The following is a 17701-nucleotide window of genomic DNA, read 5'->3' on the forward strand; positions in this document are numbered from 1 at the left end:
ACAAGGGAAGATCGAAGGTAGGAGAGGTGCCGGCCGCAAACAATTATGCTGGTTAAGGAATATTAAAGAATGGACAGGAATACACAATACAGGCGAGCTGTGTCACGCCGCCAAGAACAGAATTCTAGTAATGAGATAGTCGCCTACGCACTTTGGTGTATGGCATGTTAAGAAGAAGAAGAGGCAGCTAAATAAATATATCGATGATGTTTTAAATTCATATGTTAATTATTTTTAAATTACGTACCTGTTACCGCTACCAAAAAACAGTGGATTCAGCATAGCTATAGGAAAAACTGTAATAAAAATAAACTTTTGAAACCAAAATAAAAACATTTTACAGATCGTTATACTTACTCATTTTGTTATTGGGTTTATTATAGTAAGCATTTACTTCAAACGGTGATTTATCCCAACTAAAACAAAGAGAGCAATATGATCGGTAAATAAGGTTTATTAATTATTATTAAGGCTTTACTTTTTTAAATTGTTGTAGATATTTATAGATATATTAGAATTAGAATTATAACTATAGGCCATGCAGTTAGGCGAGGAAATGAAGCACTAAGCCTACCAATTTTCCGCAGCAAGATGAATTGCTGTGAAACTTTTTGCATGTGTCAGGAAAATTTGTGAACAAAATTCATGGTGGTAAAATATGCATAATAAAATGCATTTCCAAATTGCATAGTTCCCTGGTGCACAGGGAGGACCACGTCTTCTGGAGTTTTATGTTCTACTGAACACGAATATTATGATGGCGATGATCCTCGAAGTACCTGGTGCCCAGTAGGAACCTATTATTTTAAAGTCTTATATTATTTTCATTCGAGAAAAGTCATTACTCCGGAATTTTCAAGATCGATGAACACGAATATTATGACAGCGATGATCCTCGAGCTACCTAGAGCCCAGTGTGGACCTCGTCTTCTCGAATTTTATGTTATTTTTATTTGAAATTAGTCAAAAGTCATTACAGCAGACCTCGTCTACTGAAGTTTTTTGATAATTTGTTATTTACGATTTTTATTGACACAAAACTAGATGAGACGAGACTTATAGAGCGTGTGCAGCATTTTTGTAGCTTTATCAACTCTATCAGATATTAAAACGATGTCATCGGCAAATCTTAGGTGGTTCAGATCTTTCCCATTTATATTAATTCCCATGTTATCCTCTCATTCCATTTGCTTGAACATATATTCAAGAACAGCTGTAAACAATTTAGGGGAGATAGTATCACACCCTGTCTAATTCCATGTTCTATTCGAAATTTCTTGGTATCTTCATAAGGGCGGACACAGGCTGAACCAGTTTCGTAAATACTTTTAATCAAGGCGATATATCGGTAGTCAATGCGGCAGTCAGCCAATGCTCGAATCATTTTATGATGATCTATAGTATTAAACGCCTTTTCATAATCTACGAATATAAGAAAGATAGGCTTGTTATACTCTGTACACTTTTCTATTAGAGTTTTTATAACTTGTAGTTTGTATGTATGGGAGAGCAAACTAATAGGTCTGTAGTTCTTTAGGTCTGAAATGTCACCTTTTTTGTGCATTATGAACCTACATTTTGAACTTTTGGTATTTGATTTTGAGCAGGATCTGGAAGTTCTTCTCGCTTATACAATTCTGAGTAAAAATCTTGAGCAATTTTTAAAATATCTTCCTTATTTGTTGTAGTTGCTCCTTTTTTATTTACAAGTTTACAAATATTTTTCGATCCTTCAGTCATTTGTCGGCGCAGAACTTTTAATTAAACTTTTATTTTTATCAATAGCTTGAGTAATGTATTCAGTGTTCTAATTTCTGACATCTTTTCGAATGGATTTTGTGATATCTTTGTTTAACTGTCTAAGTGATATAAAATAGACATAGGGAAATTCAATTAAATCACAAAAAAATATATATTTAAAATCATTTTTTTATGTACTATATATATGATATGTTATAAAATGTTTTTGTCAATGAAATAATTATATTTAAAATTTACTTACAAATCTCTTTTCCTTTTAGATATTTGAGATATTTGGTAAGCGTTTTTAAAAGCTTTGATTCTTATTGAATTCCCGTAATGATCCCATTTGCAGATTTTCAAGTTCTCGTAAAATTGATCTAAGTTGTCCTTGTCGTAAGAAACGTCTGGATGTCCCAATATCATTATCATGCGTTTTAATTTACCAACTGCGTTGTCCTTTGATTCTTGATCCATCCAGCTAGTATTTTCTATTATTTCTCTAAATGAATCTGTTAGGTCTTCTATTAACTTGATCACCTACAGCCAAGAAGATGAATATATTTAGCACTGTTATATAATAAGAATTAGTCAAATTAATATTCATACTTCTGTACAAGAATAAAGAACCTATAATATTTTTTTTATTTAGAATTGCCGTATTAACCATTAAATGTTATTAGCGGGTTTTACATATTTTACAGTAACAAAATACACTAATTACAAATTAAATTACAAATAATAAATTATAAATTACAACATAATATATATAACTATTAAATTTTATGTAACATACGTATGTCCTTAAGGAATTTGATTGTATTTGGTATATTACAGTTTAAAATATCTATATTAAGTTTATTTGCTTCTTCTGGTATGTTGTTGATGGCTCTTTCGTAGGAATGAAAACTGCATTCAATCAATATAATATATTCCAGCATATTATGCTGGATAGTTATTGAACATTCACAGTAGGAACATTCAGGTGGTAGCTCTTTTGTTATGAGATGCTGGTAAGTTAATGCCGTATGTATAATTCTTAATCGGTTTATAATCACCTGTTGCCTTCTATTTTCTGGAAATTGCAGTTTAGTGCCAATCCTAGTTTTAACATTTTTAAGTTTAGCCGTAGTAGAATTCCACATTTGTTGCCAATTTTTTACACAATGTTGTTTAGTATTGAGCTGGATATCACTGAATGGAATTGTTGTCATTATTTCAGTTTGCTCGTCAGTAACAGCTTTCTTTGCCAATTTATCCACTTTTTCATTTCCTGCGATACTTGTGTACGACGGTACCCAAAGAAATTTAACTTTTGCATGTCTGTTTTGTAGGTGGTAGTGCCAATTGTTTTTGTTGAAGGATAGCATATGCTGGATATATTTGTCTTAAGCTCTGAAGAACAGATAAAGAGTCAGTAATGAGAAGAAAGTTTGAGCTTGTATGACTCTCACATATGTCTAGTGCCTTTAAAATGACGATTTCTTCTCCCGTAAAAATACTGCAGAATTGAGGGATACGAATTGCATATTCAGTATTTTCTAGTATAAACGCCGCTACATGTCCATTTTCAGTTCTTGATGCATCCGTAAAAATCTTGTTATAATCAGTGTATTCTGATATCGTATCAGGTATAGTTCATTGTGTAGGATAAGAAGGTGTCAGCTGCTCCAGGTCAAAACCATATCTCGTTAAACGTTCTTTAAGGGGAGGATATTTTAATTTTTGAGGGAAATGTCTAGGTGGATGTGTTTTGTAAAAAAGTAGGTTGTTTAAGTTATTAGGGTTGGAAGACAATCTCGCAGCACAATTTAAAGAAATGTGTTGTCTTCATATAGATAGGGGGTTCATCAAAGATAACCTGAAAACTTGAGATAGGACTAGTTCGGTAAGCATTCAGAACAAGTTTTAAACATGTACTTTGCATAATGTCTAGTTTTTTAAGAATATGATTAGTCGCAGTTGAATTACATATTGCACGGTAATCCAGTTAACTTCGGATTAACGATGCAGCAATTATATGGTGTCCGCTCCCCAAGATCGGTTCGATAGCATTTTAAGGAGATTTATTTTAGTTTGACAGGAAACGACTAGCTTTTTAATATGTTCTGCCCATGTTAACTGACTGTCAAGTCTCAGGCCAAGAAAGTCAATGCCCTCTACTTGTTTTAGGTTGATACTATTTAGAGTAAGTGTTGTTTTGCAATCAGTTTGTTGAATATGATGAAACGAGATTTATCACTTGAGAACGTAAAACCAATTTTTCGGGACAAGTCTTTAATCAATTAATTTCTTTAGTTATAAAAAAACGTTTCTTGGCTTATTTCAGATGCCCCTTATACAGAAATGATTGCATAATTTTTAAGGCTAGTGTAATATTACAGCTACTAGTATATACAACTAAGTAATCTGCATACAGATTTGCTTTCAAAAGTAGCTTCATCTCTTGTGCGATATTATTCATTGCTATTAAGACAAGAGTGGGGCTTAAACGTGAACCCTGTGGAATTCCGTTTTGAAGACATTCTGTTTTTGAAGTGATTCTATTCACGCGGACTTGGAATACTCTATTATTCATGAAATGTTTCACAAAGGCAAGAAAATTTCTCTGGATACCCCAGTTACACATGGTTTGTAAAATGCTGTATTTCCATGCAGTATCAAATTCTTTAAACTCCGCCAAAGCCGGTCCCAAGCCCGGTTGAGAAAGGAGGGTGAAACGGCTGACTTTGGCTAGAAGAGCTACCCCCAGAATGGAAAACTGCATATATCAGCAATCTATACAAAAATAAAGGCGGCAGAAAAGATTGTAAGAACTACCGAGGGCTTAGTGTAACTAACTCAATCTGTAGAGTCTACGGGAAGATAATTAAAAGCCGAATTGAAGATTGCTGGGAAGACGCTGAAGATCAGAGTGGCTTTCGTACTGGTCGTTCTTGTATAGACAATGTGTTCTGCCTAAAACAAACAATAGAAAAGCGTTTGGAACATAATATGGAGACACACATGGTATTAATTTATCTTCAAAAAGCGTATGACAGTGTCCCATTAGCCAAGCTATGGCAGGTGCTAGAAGACAAGAATATTCCACCAATTTACATTAATGCTGTAAGGGAGTTGTACGATGATATGGCGAGTGTAATAAAGATTGAACAAAAAGTGACAAAAAAGATAAAAGTGACCAAAGGACTTCGCCAAGGCTGCTGCATTGCGCCTACACTCTTTAAGATTTATTTGGAGGGGGTTTTGAATATTTGGAAAAGAAAATGTGAACCTATGGGTGTTAAAATTGGAGACCATACACTGTACAGCTTGCATTATGCTGATGACCAAGTAATACTTGCAGAAGATCAAGATGATATCCACTACATGTTACGAAAAATAAATGAAGAATATACTAAGTGGGGCTTATCAATTAATCCATCAAAAACAGAGTACGTAGTAGTGGAAGGTGAAGGAAAGCACTAAGAACTAGGAAGCAAACAAATTCAAAATACTGATAGCTATAAATATCTCGGTATAAACATTACAAACAATGGTCGGAATACAAAAGAGATAGCTATTAGAATTATTCAAGGAAATTCAGCAATACGTCAACTGAATAGTATACTTTGGAATAACCACATCACCCGAAACACAAAAATTAGGATATACAAAAGTATCATAGAAAGCATTGCTACATATGGTTCAGAGCTTTGGGTAATAAATAAAAATGACGCATCCAAAATAAAAGCAATGGAAATTAATTATTGGAGAAGATGTTGCCAACTCACTAGAAGAGATAGAGTAAGGAATACTGAAATCAGAGAGCGTATGGGCATAGACATTGACGTCCTGCAAACTATAAAATGCAAAAGGCTGAAATGGTATGGCCATGTAGAAAGGATGAATGATGAACGATGGCCAAAGAGAATGTTACAGTGGATCCCCACCAACCGCAGGAAAAAGGGAAGACCAAGAAGATCGTGGAGACAAGAAGTAAAAGGTGCAATGGAAGATAGAGGTCTACAAGTAGATGACTGGAACGATCGCAAGCGTTGGAAGCTAGGTTGCGAGAAACGGCGGCAGCTATAATAAACTCGTTATATATATATATATATATATATATATATATATATATATATATATATATATATATATATATATATATATCAAATTCTTTATTTATATAAAAAAATATGGCAATTACTTTTTGATTATTTGTAAAGGACTCACATATATTATTGTCAATAGCTACTAAGGGATCATGAGTTGATCTACATTTTCTGAAACCTCTTTGAAAAGGGTTTAATAATTGGTTTTTTTTTCAAGAAACCATATTTATCTGTTATTTAACTTTTTTTCTAGTAGTTTGCATGTATTATTTGTAAGAGAAATTGGTCTATAGGAAAGAGGGTCAGTTTTTAATTTGTAAGGTTTTAAAATTGGAATAATTGTTGATTCAGACCAGATTAAAGGAAATGTTTTATTAAGAAATATGTGATTGAAAATATCTAGGAGAATTAATTTTTCTGTGTACGGCAAGTTTTTGATAAACATAATTGGTAAATTATCAGGACCCGATGAAGCGTTTTTTGATTTATCTAGAGCTTCTTCAAATTCTTAATATTTGATGGGAAAATTTAGTGGATTATCGGTATTTGGTATATATATACATATATATCGGTATAATCTAAAAATGCGGGATTAAAGTTTGCATTGCTCGAATTTGTCTTATATACATCTGATATAATATTAATAATTTCTTGTTTGGGAGATATTAATTTGTTTTGATAAGAAAGAGTGGTAATGTGAATTGAGCTTTGTTCCCCTTTGAGTATACGTAGACTATTTCAGACTGTAGTCATAAGTGTTGATGAATTTATAGTAGAGACATAGTTTGACCATGTTTCTTTTTTACTTTTTTTAGGTTTTGCCCCAAGTTTCAAAATATTTAGTTTTTGCCCTAAGTTTTTTAAAATTGTTAATGTTTTCTGTTGTTTTATTTCTTTTTAAAACATTAAAAGCATGTTTGCTAGATTGCATAGCTAGAGCTATTTCTTCGTTCCGCAATGGTACCGGTTTTCGTTTACAAGGTTTTGTTTTTCCCACCGCAATATTAGCACATTTTAGTATCTTCTTCTTCAAGTGCCATCTTCGTTCCGAAGGTTGGCGATCATCAGGGCTATACGTATTTTCGAAACTGCTGACCGAAACAATTCGTTGCTGCTACAGCTATACCATTCCCGTAGATTCTTTAGCCAGGAGTTTCGTCTTCTTCCTATGGACCTTTTTCCTGCTATTTTCCCTTGCATAATTATTCGAAGCAGTTCATATCTTTCGCCTCTTGTAATGTGTCCCAAGTATTGCAGTTTTCGTTTTTTGATCGTAAATATGACTTCCTTTTCTTTATTCATTCTTCATTTTAGTATAGTATCATTGAAATGCTCAAGGGTAGAATCTATGCTATCATCTGGAATAAAGTTCGTAAGATAATTATTTATATAGTATATATTATATAAGTCCCAGTTTGCGGAGTTTAATTTCCAGTTTCAATTGTTAGAGGAAAATGGTCGCTATTATGCAAGTAATCAAGACTGTTCCAAGAGAAACTTGCAGTTAAAGAGTGATCACACAACGATATATTGATGGCAGAGAAAGTATTATTGTGGGAGCTAAAATGAGTAGATTTACCAGTATTCATTAGTATTAGATTTTGATTATCTATTAATTTCTGAAGAAGTTTTCCACATTTTTCCATTTTTATACTACCACATGTGATATTATGACAATTCAAATCAGCAAGTATTAGTTTGGGAACAGGAATATTATAATAATAATAATAATATATAAGTCCCAGTTTGCGGAGTTTAATTTCCATTTTTGGTAAATAGGAATATTTAGTGGATCATGGCCAATGGTTTCAATTGTTAGAGGAAAATGGTCGCTATTATACAAGTAATCAAGACTGTTTTAAGAGAAACTTTTAGTTAAAGAGTGATCACACAACGATATAACGATGGCAGAGAAAGTACTATTGTGGGAGCTAAAATGAGTAGATTTACCAATATTCATTAATATTAGATTTTATTGTCTATTAATTTCTGAAGAAGTTTTCCACATTTGAGCGTTTTTATACCACCCCATGTAATATTATGACAATTCAAATCACCAAGTATTAAATTGGGAGCAGAAATATCATCGATTAAGCGCTGTAAGTCTTCAAATAAAGAGGGAGGTAAATATTACATATGTTAATAGGTCTTCAGTTGATATTGCATGATATAGATACAGCAACGGCTTCCAAATTAGTGTTTAGGTTAATTTTTCTTGCCTCTACACAATTTTTTTACGAAAATAGCAACTCCGCCGCTGGCGTGTTCTTTGTCGCGATTTTTGAGAAAGTTAGTATAGTTTTTAATATGCACGTTGTTGGTTTTAAGATGTGTTTCTTGTAAACAGATTACTAGGGGAGATAATTCTTTAGTTAAAATATTAAGAGATTCTATGTTGTTGTAGTAGCCGTTTATGTTCCATTGTAAAATAAATGTATTATCCATTTTGGATAGGCGAATGAGAAATAGAGATATCACTTTCTACATAATACTTTTATATCCGATGAGGACTCAGTGCTATTGAGTTGTAATATTTTTCTTAGTCTTGTTAATTTGGATTTTATACCGCGGTCTAAAATATGATCATGTGAAAATAATAGAATATCTCTAAATGATATCAAATCCGTTGTGTAGTTTTCTACAATGGAGTTAGGGATTTTTGAGCTTAAGTCATTTTGTATCTCATCACAAATAACATTAAAACCAAGAGAAAATTTTGAGGACCTAGACTCAATTTTGTTTTTAATGGACTCTAGCTCCTTAATAATATCAAAGGATGAGGCTTTTTTTTCGTTTAATTGTGTGTTTAGGTTTTGCATGTCTTGTATATTAGGTGAGGTAGATATCTGTCTTTTGGTTGAGTGGAGGGGTACTTCGATATTCAATTGAGGACAATTTATTTCTTTGGTCTTTTCTGTGGACAAAGTGTGTTTTTCTAATGATAGTTGATTAGATACCTACTATGTTTTCAGCATTAGAAATTTGAACGTTAGTGTGGTGAGTATTACCTGTACAATAACCTCCCGAGTATGGGAGGTTTTTGTACAGTTGGAATAACATTCTCGGGTTGATATTGATTATTTATGTTGAGGGTTGTTTGTTGACATATTGATGGACAATCGGTTTCCCGATGTCCTTTTGTTGCACACTTAGTGCAAATTAAGTTGTCGAGGGTAAAATATATACGGTAGTTGGTGTGGTCATAGGAGATTTTAACAAAGTCTGGGATAAAGATATTATTATCAGGAGTAACAAATACTTGGCGGCGAAAACTTAAAACATGGTTATATTCAGTATCCGGCATGTCTACTTTCAAAAAAGTTATTCGAGATACTGTTTGAAGTCATAGTTTTTTTAGTTCATCTTCTATTATTAGACTTCTAATTTCTATTTTGTATTATTCAATATTACCGAATTATGTAGTAAGGAATCCACGACGTTAGTACTGGTGAGTTAAATAAAAACTCTATTGTTGGAGATACATAAGGTGAATAGAATATTTTTCTTCTTCTTTTTCTTCTTTATTTTCTTCTTTTTATATAGACATGACTCTGTCTGTTTTTCGATGTGCCTACAGAAAGTTGTCGTTACATCGATTTCGTGGTCTTTCTACTGATCGTCTTCCTATTAGGGAACTGTCTCTTGCCGTCATTACTACTTTACTTGTTGTTATTTGGCGAGAAAAGATCAAAGAAAAGATCAAAGAGCAAGCGATAAAAGGCAAAATCGGGGAGGATCAGGCAGGCTTCACGGCAGGAAGATCATGCATAGACCACATATACACACTGGAACAACTGTTGGAAAAGAAAAAAGCAAAAAATAGAGATATACACTTGGCATTTGTGGATCTGAGAAAGGCGTATGACTCTGTACCAAGGTCAGAACTATGGGAGGCAATGTACAAATTAGAAATACAGACGGAACTCATAGAAGCAACAAAAGCTCTGTATAAAGAAAATAAAGTGTCCATTAAAATGGGAACAAGAATCATAGGAGACTTCACCACAACAAAAGGGCTCCTGCAGGGTTGTTCCACATCTCCAACCCTATTCAAAATATACTTAGAGAAAGCCTTGACTACATGGAAAAGAAAATGCGAAGGCATGGGAGTACCGGTACGGAACGAATACCTATATACGTTAATTACTATTTAAATGGGAATAAGCCACATTTAAAGGTTAAAATACGTTTATTGACGTTTCAATTTCCACTTCGGAAATCGTTCTCAAAATACAGACATTAGTAAATTAAACAAATTTTGTTTTTGTTACTTAGTGAAAAATTCTTCTAATAATTTAATTTTATCTGACTCATCTATATTGAGAATTCAGACATACATTATACATTTTAAAGTAGACGACTTTAAAATAATATTGCCAATATTGTTGAGTTGCGTTCCTGGGACGACTTTACTTATAAGATAGTTCATTCGATTACATGAAATCAACTTTAACTTGAGAATATCCGTTAGAAAAGATCATAACATGTAATTCGTCTTTAAAAAGACAAATACATGCCATGATGACAGTACAATTCTCCTGTTAGTGATTCCATAGTAAATTATGAGGGAAAAACCAGGAAAAAAACCTCATAATACTATCCCGACATGGTAAGTATTTGATCTTGCATTTAGTTTACCTTCAATAAATACCAAATTCCGATTTTATATGTTTGTTATTTAAAAAATATAAATGATGTATTCTCTATATGTTACTGACTTACCAATACTGGTATTTTCTTTTTAATAACTTCCTCTTTCAATATGGGTAACCAGATCCTACTACATTCTGCCGAGGAATTCGCGACACAATTGGTCTCATTTAGCATAATTAGAGCCGCTTCTTTGATTTTTCTCTTTTTACCGTCCGTTTCTTTTAGGACTATATTTGAATCATTCCATTGAACCCTATGTTCATTATCCCATGCATGTTTACATATTTGAGATCTATCAAATTCTCTATTTTTAATATAGGATTGATGTTCACTTATTCTAACATTTAATGGCCTTGATGTTTCACCTAAATAAAACTGATCGCATTCACAAGGTGTTTTATAAATGCAATTCTTTGTCCTTTCTTGTTCATTGTTAGGTTTAGTTTTGGACAAAATAGATCTCAACGTGTTTGTTGTTTTGAATGTTGTTGAAATGTTGAATTTATTTCCTATCCTTATATACGTTATATTATATACGTTAAGTTTTGCAGACGATCAAGTAGTGATTGCACAAGACCAAGACGACCTCAGCTACATGATGAAGAAACTACAAGAAGAATATAGCAAGGCTGGCCTAGATATTAACCTCGCGAAAACAGAGTACCTATCTACAAGTGAAGAAGACATAGAAGATCTACAGATTGATGACAACGTAACAATCAAAGGAAAGGATAAATTCAAATACCTGGGGTTCATAATCACGAAAAAGGCAACAACAGAGGAAGAAATTACACAAAGATTAGGACAAACAAGAACAGCAATCCGACAACTTAACTCAGTATGGTGGGATAGACACCTAAATATGAAGACAAAAACGCAGATTTATAAAACATTAGTGCGAAGTATTATGACATATGGGGCCGAAAATTGGATCATAAACAAGAAAAACAGCAGTAAGATAATAGCAACAGAGATGGAATGCCTGCGAAGATGCTGCAGAGTAACAAGAATGGATAGGAGAAGTAATGACGAAATAAAGCAAAGAACATCAATAGAAACAGACATACTAACATATATAGAACAAAAAAGACTAAAGTGGTATGGACATGTAAGAAGAGCTAGCGACAGCAGATGGATAAAAAGAATAACCGAATGGAGCCCCATAGGAAGGAGGAAAAGAGGACGACCCCGAAAATCCTGGAGGAACGAAGTAGACGACGCCATGAGTAAGAGAGGACTAAACGATGGAGAATGGAACAACAGAGAGAGAGATGGAAACGGTTGAGCGAGGGAAGGCAGTGAATACTGTAGAATCCCTAAATATATATATATATATTTGGCAATGATCGTTCCATTTTACTCTTCTATTCCTTACCCAGTTCTTATATTCTCCACTTTGCATCTACGTCGTATATCTGTACTTAGAGTTCTGTCCCATAGTGTCTTACCATCAATTTTTCTAAGTGTTTTCATCTCTGCTGTTTCTAACATCTTTTTTGTCCCCTCTTTGTCAGGTCTTGTTTCTGCCGAGTATGTCATTATTAGTCTGATGACTGTTTTGTAAATTCTGCCTTTCGTTTCTTTCCCGATATTTTTATTTCTCCATATTGTTTCATTTAGGCAGCCTGCGGTTATGTTTGCTCTATTCACTTGATCTTCCACTTCAGTTTAGAGCTTTAGATAGTAGTAGTTAGATAATGTGATGCCTAGATATTTAAAGAGTATTTTTCGGTTTCACTAAATTTCCCACAGCAATAATGCATTCATGAATTTTTAAGTCATTGATACTAGAGAGAACAACAGCTTGATCTTTTGTTCTATGTTTGAAAGAGGTAAGGGCACTGAAATATGTATTTGGTTAGTTGGGATGGTGAGAAGCCGAAGCATTTCCATTAGGGTTGTCATCCATTTTTTAATTTATTTTTCATACTTCCCCAACTTATATCCTCGAGACGGTCCTGTCTCGAAAACCAGAAGGTTTAAAAGGTAATAACAAAAAAAATGGTTCTTATCGGTACTCTTAATATCAGCTTTTGAGGTTACAGTATTGATCGATAGTTAATAATTTAGAAAGATGCTACTTACAGTTATGATTTATAGCACAAATTAACACACTAACTATACTGGTTTCACTGATGAACTAAAATGGATCTTTGTTGAAATTTTTCATAAAAATATATTAATTCAGAAGACGTTTTTAAAAGAATAATTTGATTGTTCTTACAGTGAAAATACAAAATAACACAACACGTGTGTGTCATACACCATAAACTAAACAACAAAATTGAAAATTTAATATTCAATAATTATTCTAGATTTTTGGTTCTTATGCAAAAATTTGAATCTTAAACAACGCTTGCCACTTATTGAATTAAATAGGTAATTAATAGTGCAGTCGTTAAAATTTTTTTTCTCTAAAAAACAGCTGTAGTGATAATAAGTTATAACAAATTTTGTGGATGTGTTGAAAACAAAAGTTTCTATTGTTTTATTGTTCTTCAAAATGAAGAGTTTGAATATTATCTTGTTTTAATGTCTGTAGTAGGTATATTGTGTCAGAATTGAACAGTAAAATATTTAAACTCAGTCGATATATCACGAGTAAATAAAAATTATAAAATCAAAATTTTGCTGTTTCCTATATTATGTATATAAGTACATATTCACCCACTCCAATCAAAAAAATTTTCCTTAAAAAAAGATTTTATTACGAAAATTTAGGTAGCAAATTTAGCAAATCCGGTAGCCGGAGAGTTATGGGTTTGCGAGTTTTAAAAAATTGTGCTTACCTCTTGATAATTATTAACATTAAAATGATTTAGTTGATATCCATACGCCACTGCAAAACTTAAACCTGCTGTTCCCGTAGAGTCCAATATTTTTCTTACACAATATTCTTGCCTAAAAAATGATATTAAGAAGCTGTAATACTAAAAATATTTTTTTAAATTGTTTACGTTTCTTCGCATTGTAATTGAGTCGTTGCTACTTTTATTTTTTTAAACTCTTCTACTCTATTATATCTACTCCTTAGTTCACTTTGCAATTGTATCTTAATCCACTTTATCCACGTGATAGTATTTAACTAAGCAGATGTCCCGTCTAAAATTCTTATTGCAATAAATTCTAATATAATAGATATGTTTACTTTTTATAAAGACTTAAAAAAAAACATACCAATCAATATTACACAAACGATATATTGTACTGGTATACAGTGTATACCAGTACAAAGCAAAATAATATAAGCAGTACGTAAAGGTCATGGTTACAGAATGGAAAACAAAGAAATCCAAATATTATGTTATGCAGACGACGCCGCATTAATCGCCGAGACAAAAGACGAACTCCAAAGATTAACACACATCTTCAATACAATAGCCAAGAAATACAATATGATAATATCAGCAGAAAAACCAAATGTATGACAATATCTAAATACCCACTACGATGTAAAATCGAAATTGATGGGAAGATAATAAAGCAGGAAGCAAGGTTTAGATATCTGGGAATAGATATAACTAGTTACGAAGATGTTGAAGAAGACGACAACAAAACTTAAAAGCAAGTAAAGCGGCGGGATCTCTTAATGACACACTCTGGAACAACAAACACCTAAGACAAGACACAAAAACAAGAATTTATAAAGCAGCAATTAGATCTATATGAACATATACGGCGAAGAGAAGACCTGACACATCTAAAACGAGACGACTACTAGAAACAACAGAGATGAAAATACTCCGACGAATATCAGGAAAAAGTCTGTTGGATACAGACCAAAGAGTCACCAAATGGACAAAGAAGTATTGGCAGTCCAAGAAAAAGATGGTGCGACAATTTAAACAACTTAGGAGGCCAATATTGAAGCAGAAACAGGTTTTAAAGCCTATATACAAGAAGGAGGAGAAGAAGAACTTTTTCCGTTATTAAAAATTTAAATTATGTCAAGATGTTTGTGAGTTGGCCAACATTTTCGGCAAATGTTTCGCCTCTGAAGATGTAATTCGCTATACACTGTTCTTTGTTTTTTAAATTATGTTTAAATTCTGTTCAATATAAGAAATCTAAAAACGAAATACGTTTTAAAGAAACAATAGACCTACACAAATCACAGATTGTGTTATTAGAATAGGTGACTTAAATGTAGGGATGCCGGCAAAATTCAAGACTTCGGGAATTTCGTCTTGTCTCATCTCGAATTCGAGACGATATCGACACAAGACTTTTGTATTAAGTTTTAACATGAGACAGGATGTTGGGCTCGAAAAATTTTAAAAGTAAATTCAAATTCAAAAGATTTTTTTTTAATTTAAACATTATTTTGGAAAAATTCATGCAACTAATACAATAGCAATTTAAGATGAAGGTTTGAACGGGTTTAAAACTTTTAATTTTTAAATAATAAATGTAATTGTCTCCCTGATATACAGTAATTGTTATAATTAATCCTGCTGTAGAAAATAATCTTTCCGATGGAACCTACGTTGCAGAAATACACAAAAAGTCTCTTGCCATTTTCGATAAACAAATCTTTTGCAATTTTCGGAAAGGATACGTTTGCGTCGACTATCATTCTAAAATATACTCACCTTTATTTGCTCTCTCAGAATTCAAATATTCATTAAGTTATTTATGCCAATCGTTATTATTGGAAGTTATCTCATATAATGAATTTATATCAATAGTATGTGGATCGTAATTAGAAGTAAAATTGTTCAAATCAGATTTATCTTTATTAAATGATTCGAAGTAATTTTCTTTACACATTTTTTTGAATTTTTCTAACGATTGACAATGCTGCTCTTTTCCCTAATTAGTTAATATTCCTAACTTATGTCTAGGATCTAACAGCAAAACAGCACAATAAATCCAATTGGTTTTGTTAAAATATTAAATTATCCCTTGCTGCTTTAAATGCCAAAAGCAAATTTTCATCAGTTTGTCATTTTTCTTCTTTGACCTGAGACCGCATGATCGTCGAACCGACCGATGAGAATTCAGCGGTTGAGGGGCAGCGATCGATGTTGCCTTTGAAATCGAGCCGAAATGTGCACGACCTTAACAGACGTGATTTAATAGATCGATCGATCATTACTGGTCACAGGTCCAGTCGGTACTTATCATCCATGGTAACAGGTATGAAAAGTTGTGAGCAGTCATAAGATTAACCCTGTATATTTTTTAATTAAATGATAATGAAATACTATTTATATACATAATTATTAATGAAATCGATATTTTTAAACATATTACATATCGAGAATTTCGAGACAAGACAAGATTTTCGGGTTCGAGATTAAAACAAGAATGTTCAAATTCATTTCAAGATTTTTTCGAGTCAAGACGAGATTTCCTGAAATTTCGTCTTGTGTCATCTTGCGGCATCCCTACTTAAATGCTAGAATCAGAAACACTCTATTGACGTTAACTACAACGGTCCATGAATTAAGGCACTTAGCTATCAAGAACAAATTTAAAATCACGAACACGTTCTTTACACATAAAGATATTCATATCAGTAAACACAGACTGCCCGAGGAAAAAGATCGAATAAATAGTACAAAAAAAATACAAAATCGAGTATAAAATACTCGAGTATACAGCAAAAGTGGCATATATTCCAACCACTATTTATTAATTACAACAATTCAACATTGAATCGATGTAATAACACAAAGAAGAAGTATTCAATGTGTATTTCCTACAAAAAGAACGTGTAAAAATTTTTAACGATGTAGCATAATAATTTCCTTTAAAATGTAAGTAAGTAATAAATGTATATATAAATTTTGGAGTCTTGTTTATATTCAAATTCCCCAAAGAAAGAATAAAATCATCAATATAGTACGTGTTTATTTCTACGATTTTAAAAACTGGAAGTGATTCAAGGTTATTTTCGATAGTTTTGAAGCGGTCTAACAACAATTTATGGTTTGCTAGTCCCCTTTTGATGCGCGGGGAAAAGGGCGGCATAGGTAGCCGGCCGGTATTAGACCAAGGTCGAGGGGAATTAAAGTCAGGAAGATGGCCCATTGAAGACAGACGTCGTTATGTAGTTTGCAGAAGTCGACAAAATTTGTTGAAAATAGTAAATTTTACTCTATGTAATATGTCAAATTTGGAAGAGTAATCACTATTTCTATTTTCCAAAGCACCTAAGAGATTTGTGTCGCTTGCAAAAGCTCTGAAAAATACCGGCATGTTTTCAGTTTTTTGAAGGAGCCGTTTCCAAGCTGTATCCAGTGCCATCCGTTCATGAATAGTTTCATCTAAAAAGATATGTTTATTTGTAATAATTTTTTTGCCACAGTTTAAAGCCCAGTATTTTTTTTGTAAGTTTTGTAGTATCTTGTAAACGCATTTTGTAGACAAAAAGGACATGTAAGTTTTTCTTTGTTATTTTTATATTTATCTTTATCTTAACTATTTATATAGTAAGTATTTTGTGCCATTTATAATTTGTAACTGTTTGTGTTGAGACATTAATAAATGTTTAATTTATTTCCCGAAATCATTTTTGTTTACTTATTTTAGAAGAGTCTCCTAACCCCTTTTAGGTTTCTTTTTTAGGAAGAAGGAGCCTCTTTCCTTCATCCAGCAAGACAAGGGTCATTCGAAGCAAAGTTCTTATTTTAAATAGCTAGAGGCCTTTCTTGTTGTTTTTGTAACCCATTTGTCTAGTAGATTCATGTAAGTACCCATTTGTTTAATTTTTTATAGTTGCCCCAATCCAATCCCCTTGCCATTCACTTATACACGACCCCAGCTCTCCAAATAAACCCCGAGTGCCGTTCGCATAAGTTTCGATTTATTCTGCTTGCCCTATCTTTGCCCCAATAATTTCCGTCCCCAATTTTCAACCCCTTATAACAATACCCTATGTGGTAGGCAAAATATTTCGTTACAATGACATGCTTAAATCAGTAAAAGAACTAACGAAGACCAATGAAAAAAACCAGCACAGAGAACTCTGGCACAAATAAGAAAAGATCATAAATAATAACACAGATGTAGACGAACCTAATGAACGAAATAAATAAACTAACTTTTTCTTTTAAAAAGCCTTATGTGGGGTTAACGGATGTGCAAAGATGAAATATTATTGGTCTTTTGAAGCAAGGAATCTATCAGAGGGACATAGCTACAGTGGTAGCCATAGCACAGGGCGTTGTGTCAAAAACCTATGCTAGGTATCAGGAGTTAGGAACCCT

At 32.8% G+C, this 17701-nt stretch overlaps 1 protein-coding gene across 1 annotated transcript in view; it reads right to left on the reverse strand.

Annotated features, from left to right (window-relative positions):
* Positions 1-17701, reverse strand: part of LOC140434584 (neprilysin-11-like) — a 72847-nt gene that overhangs the window by 26778 nt on the left and 28368 nt on the right. The window contains exons 7-10 of the mRNA XM_072522953.1: positions 13277-13388; positions 2003-2280; positions 358-416; positions 248-296 (exon numbers count right to left, since the gene is read on the reverse strand). Of these exons, the coding sequence (XP_072379054.1) occupies positions 248-296; positions 358-416; positions 2003-2280; positions 13277-13388 (498 nt within the window). The remainder of the gene's footprint in view (positions 1-247; positions 297-357; positions 417-2002; positions 2281-13276; positions 13389-17701) is intronic.

The sequence above is a fragment of the Diabrotica undecimpunctata genome, chromosome 2 (genome assembly GCF_040954645.1).
Source record: "Diabrotica undecimpunctata isolate CICGRU chromosome 2, icDiaUnde3, whole genome shotgun sequence".
NCBI classification, from domain to species: Eukaryota; Metazoa; Arthropoda; class Insecta; order Coleoptera; family Chrysomelidae; genus Diabrotica; species Diabrotica undecimpunctata.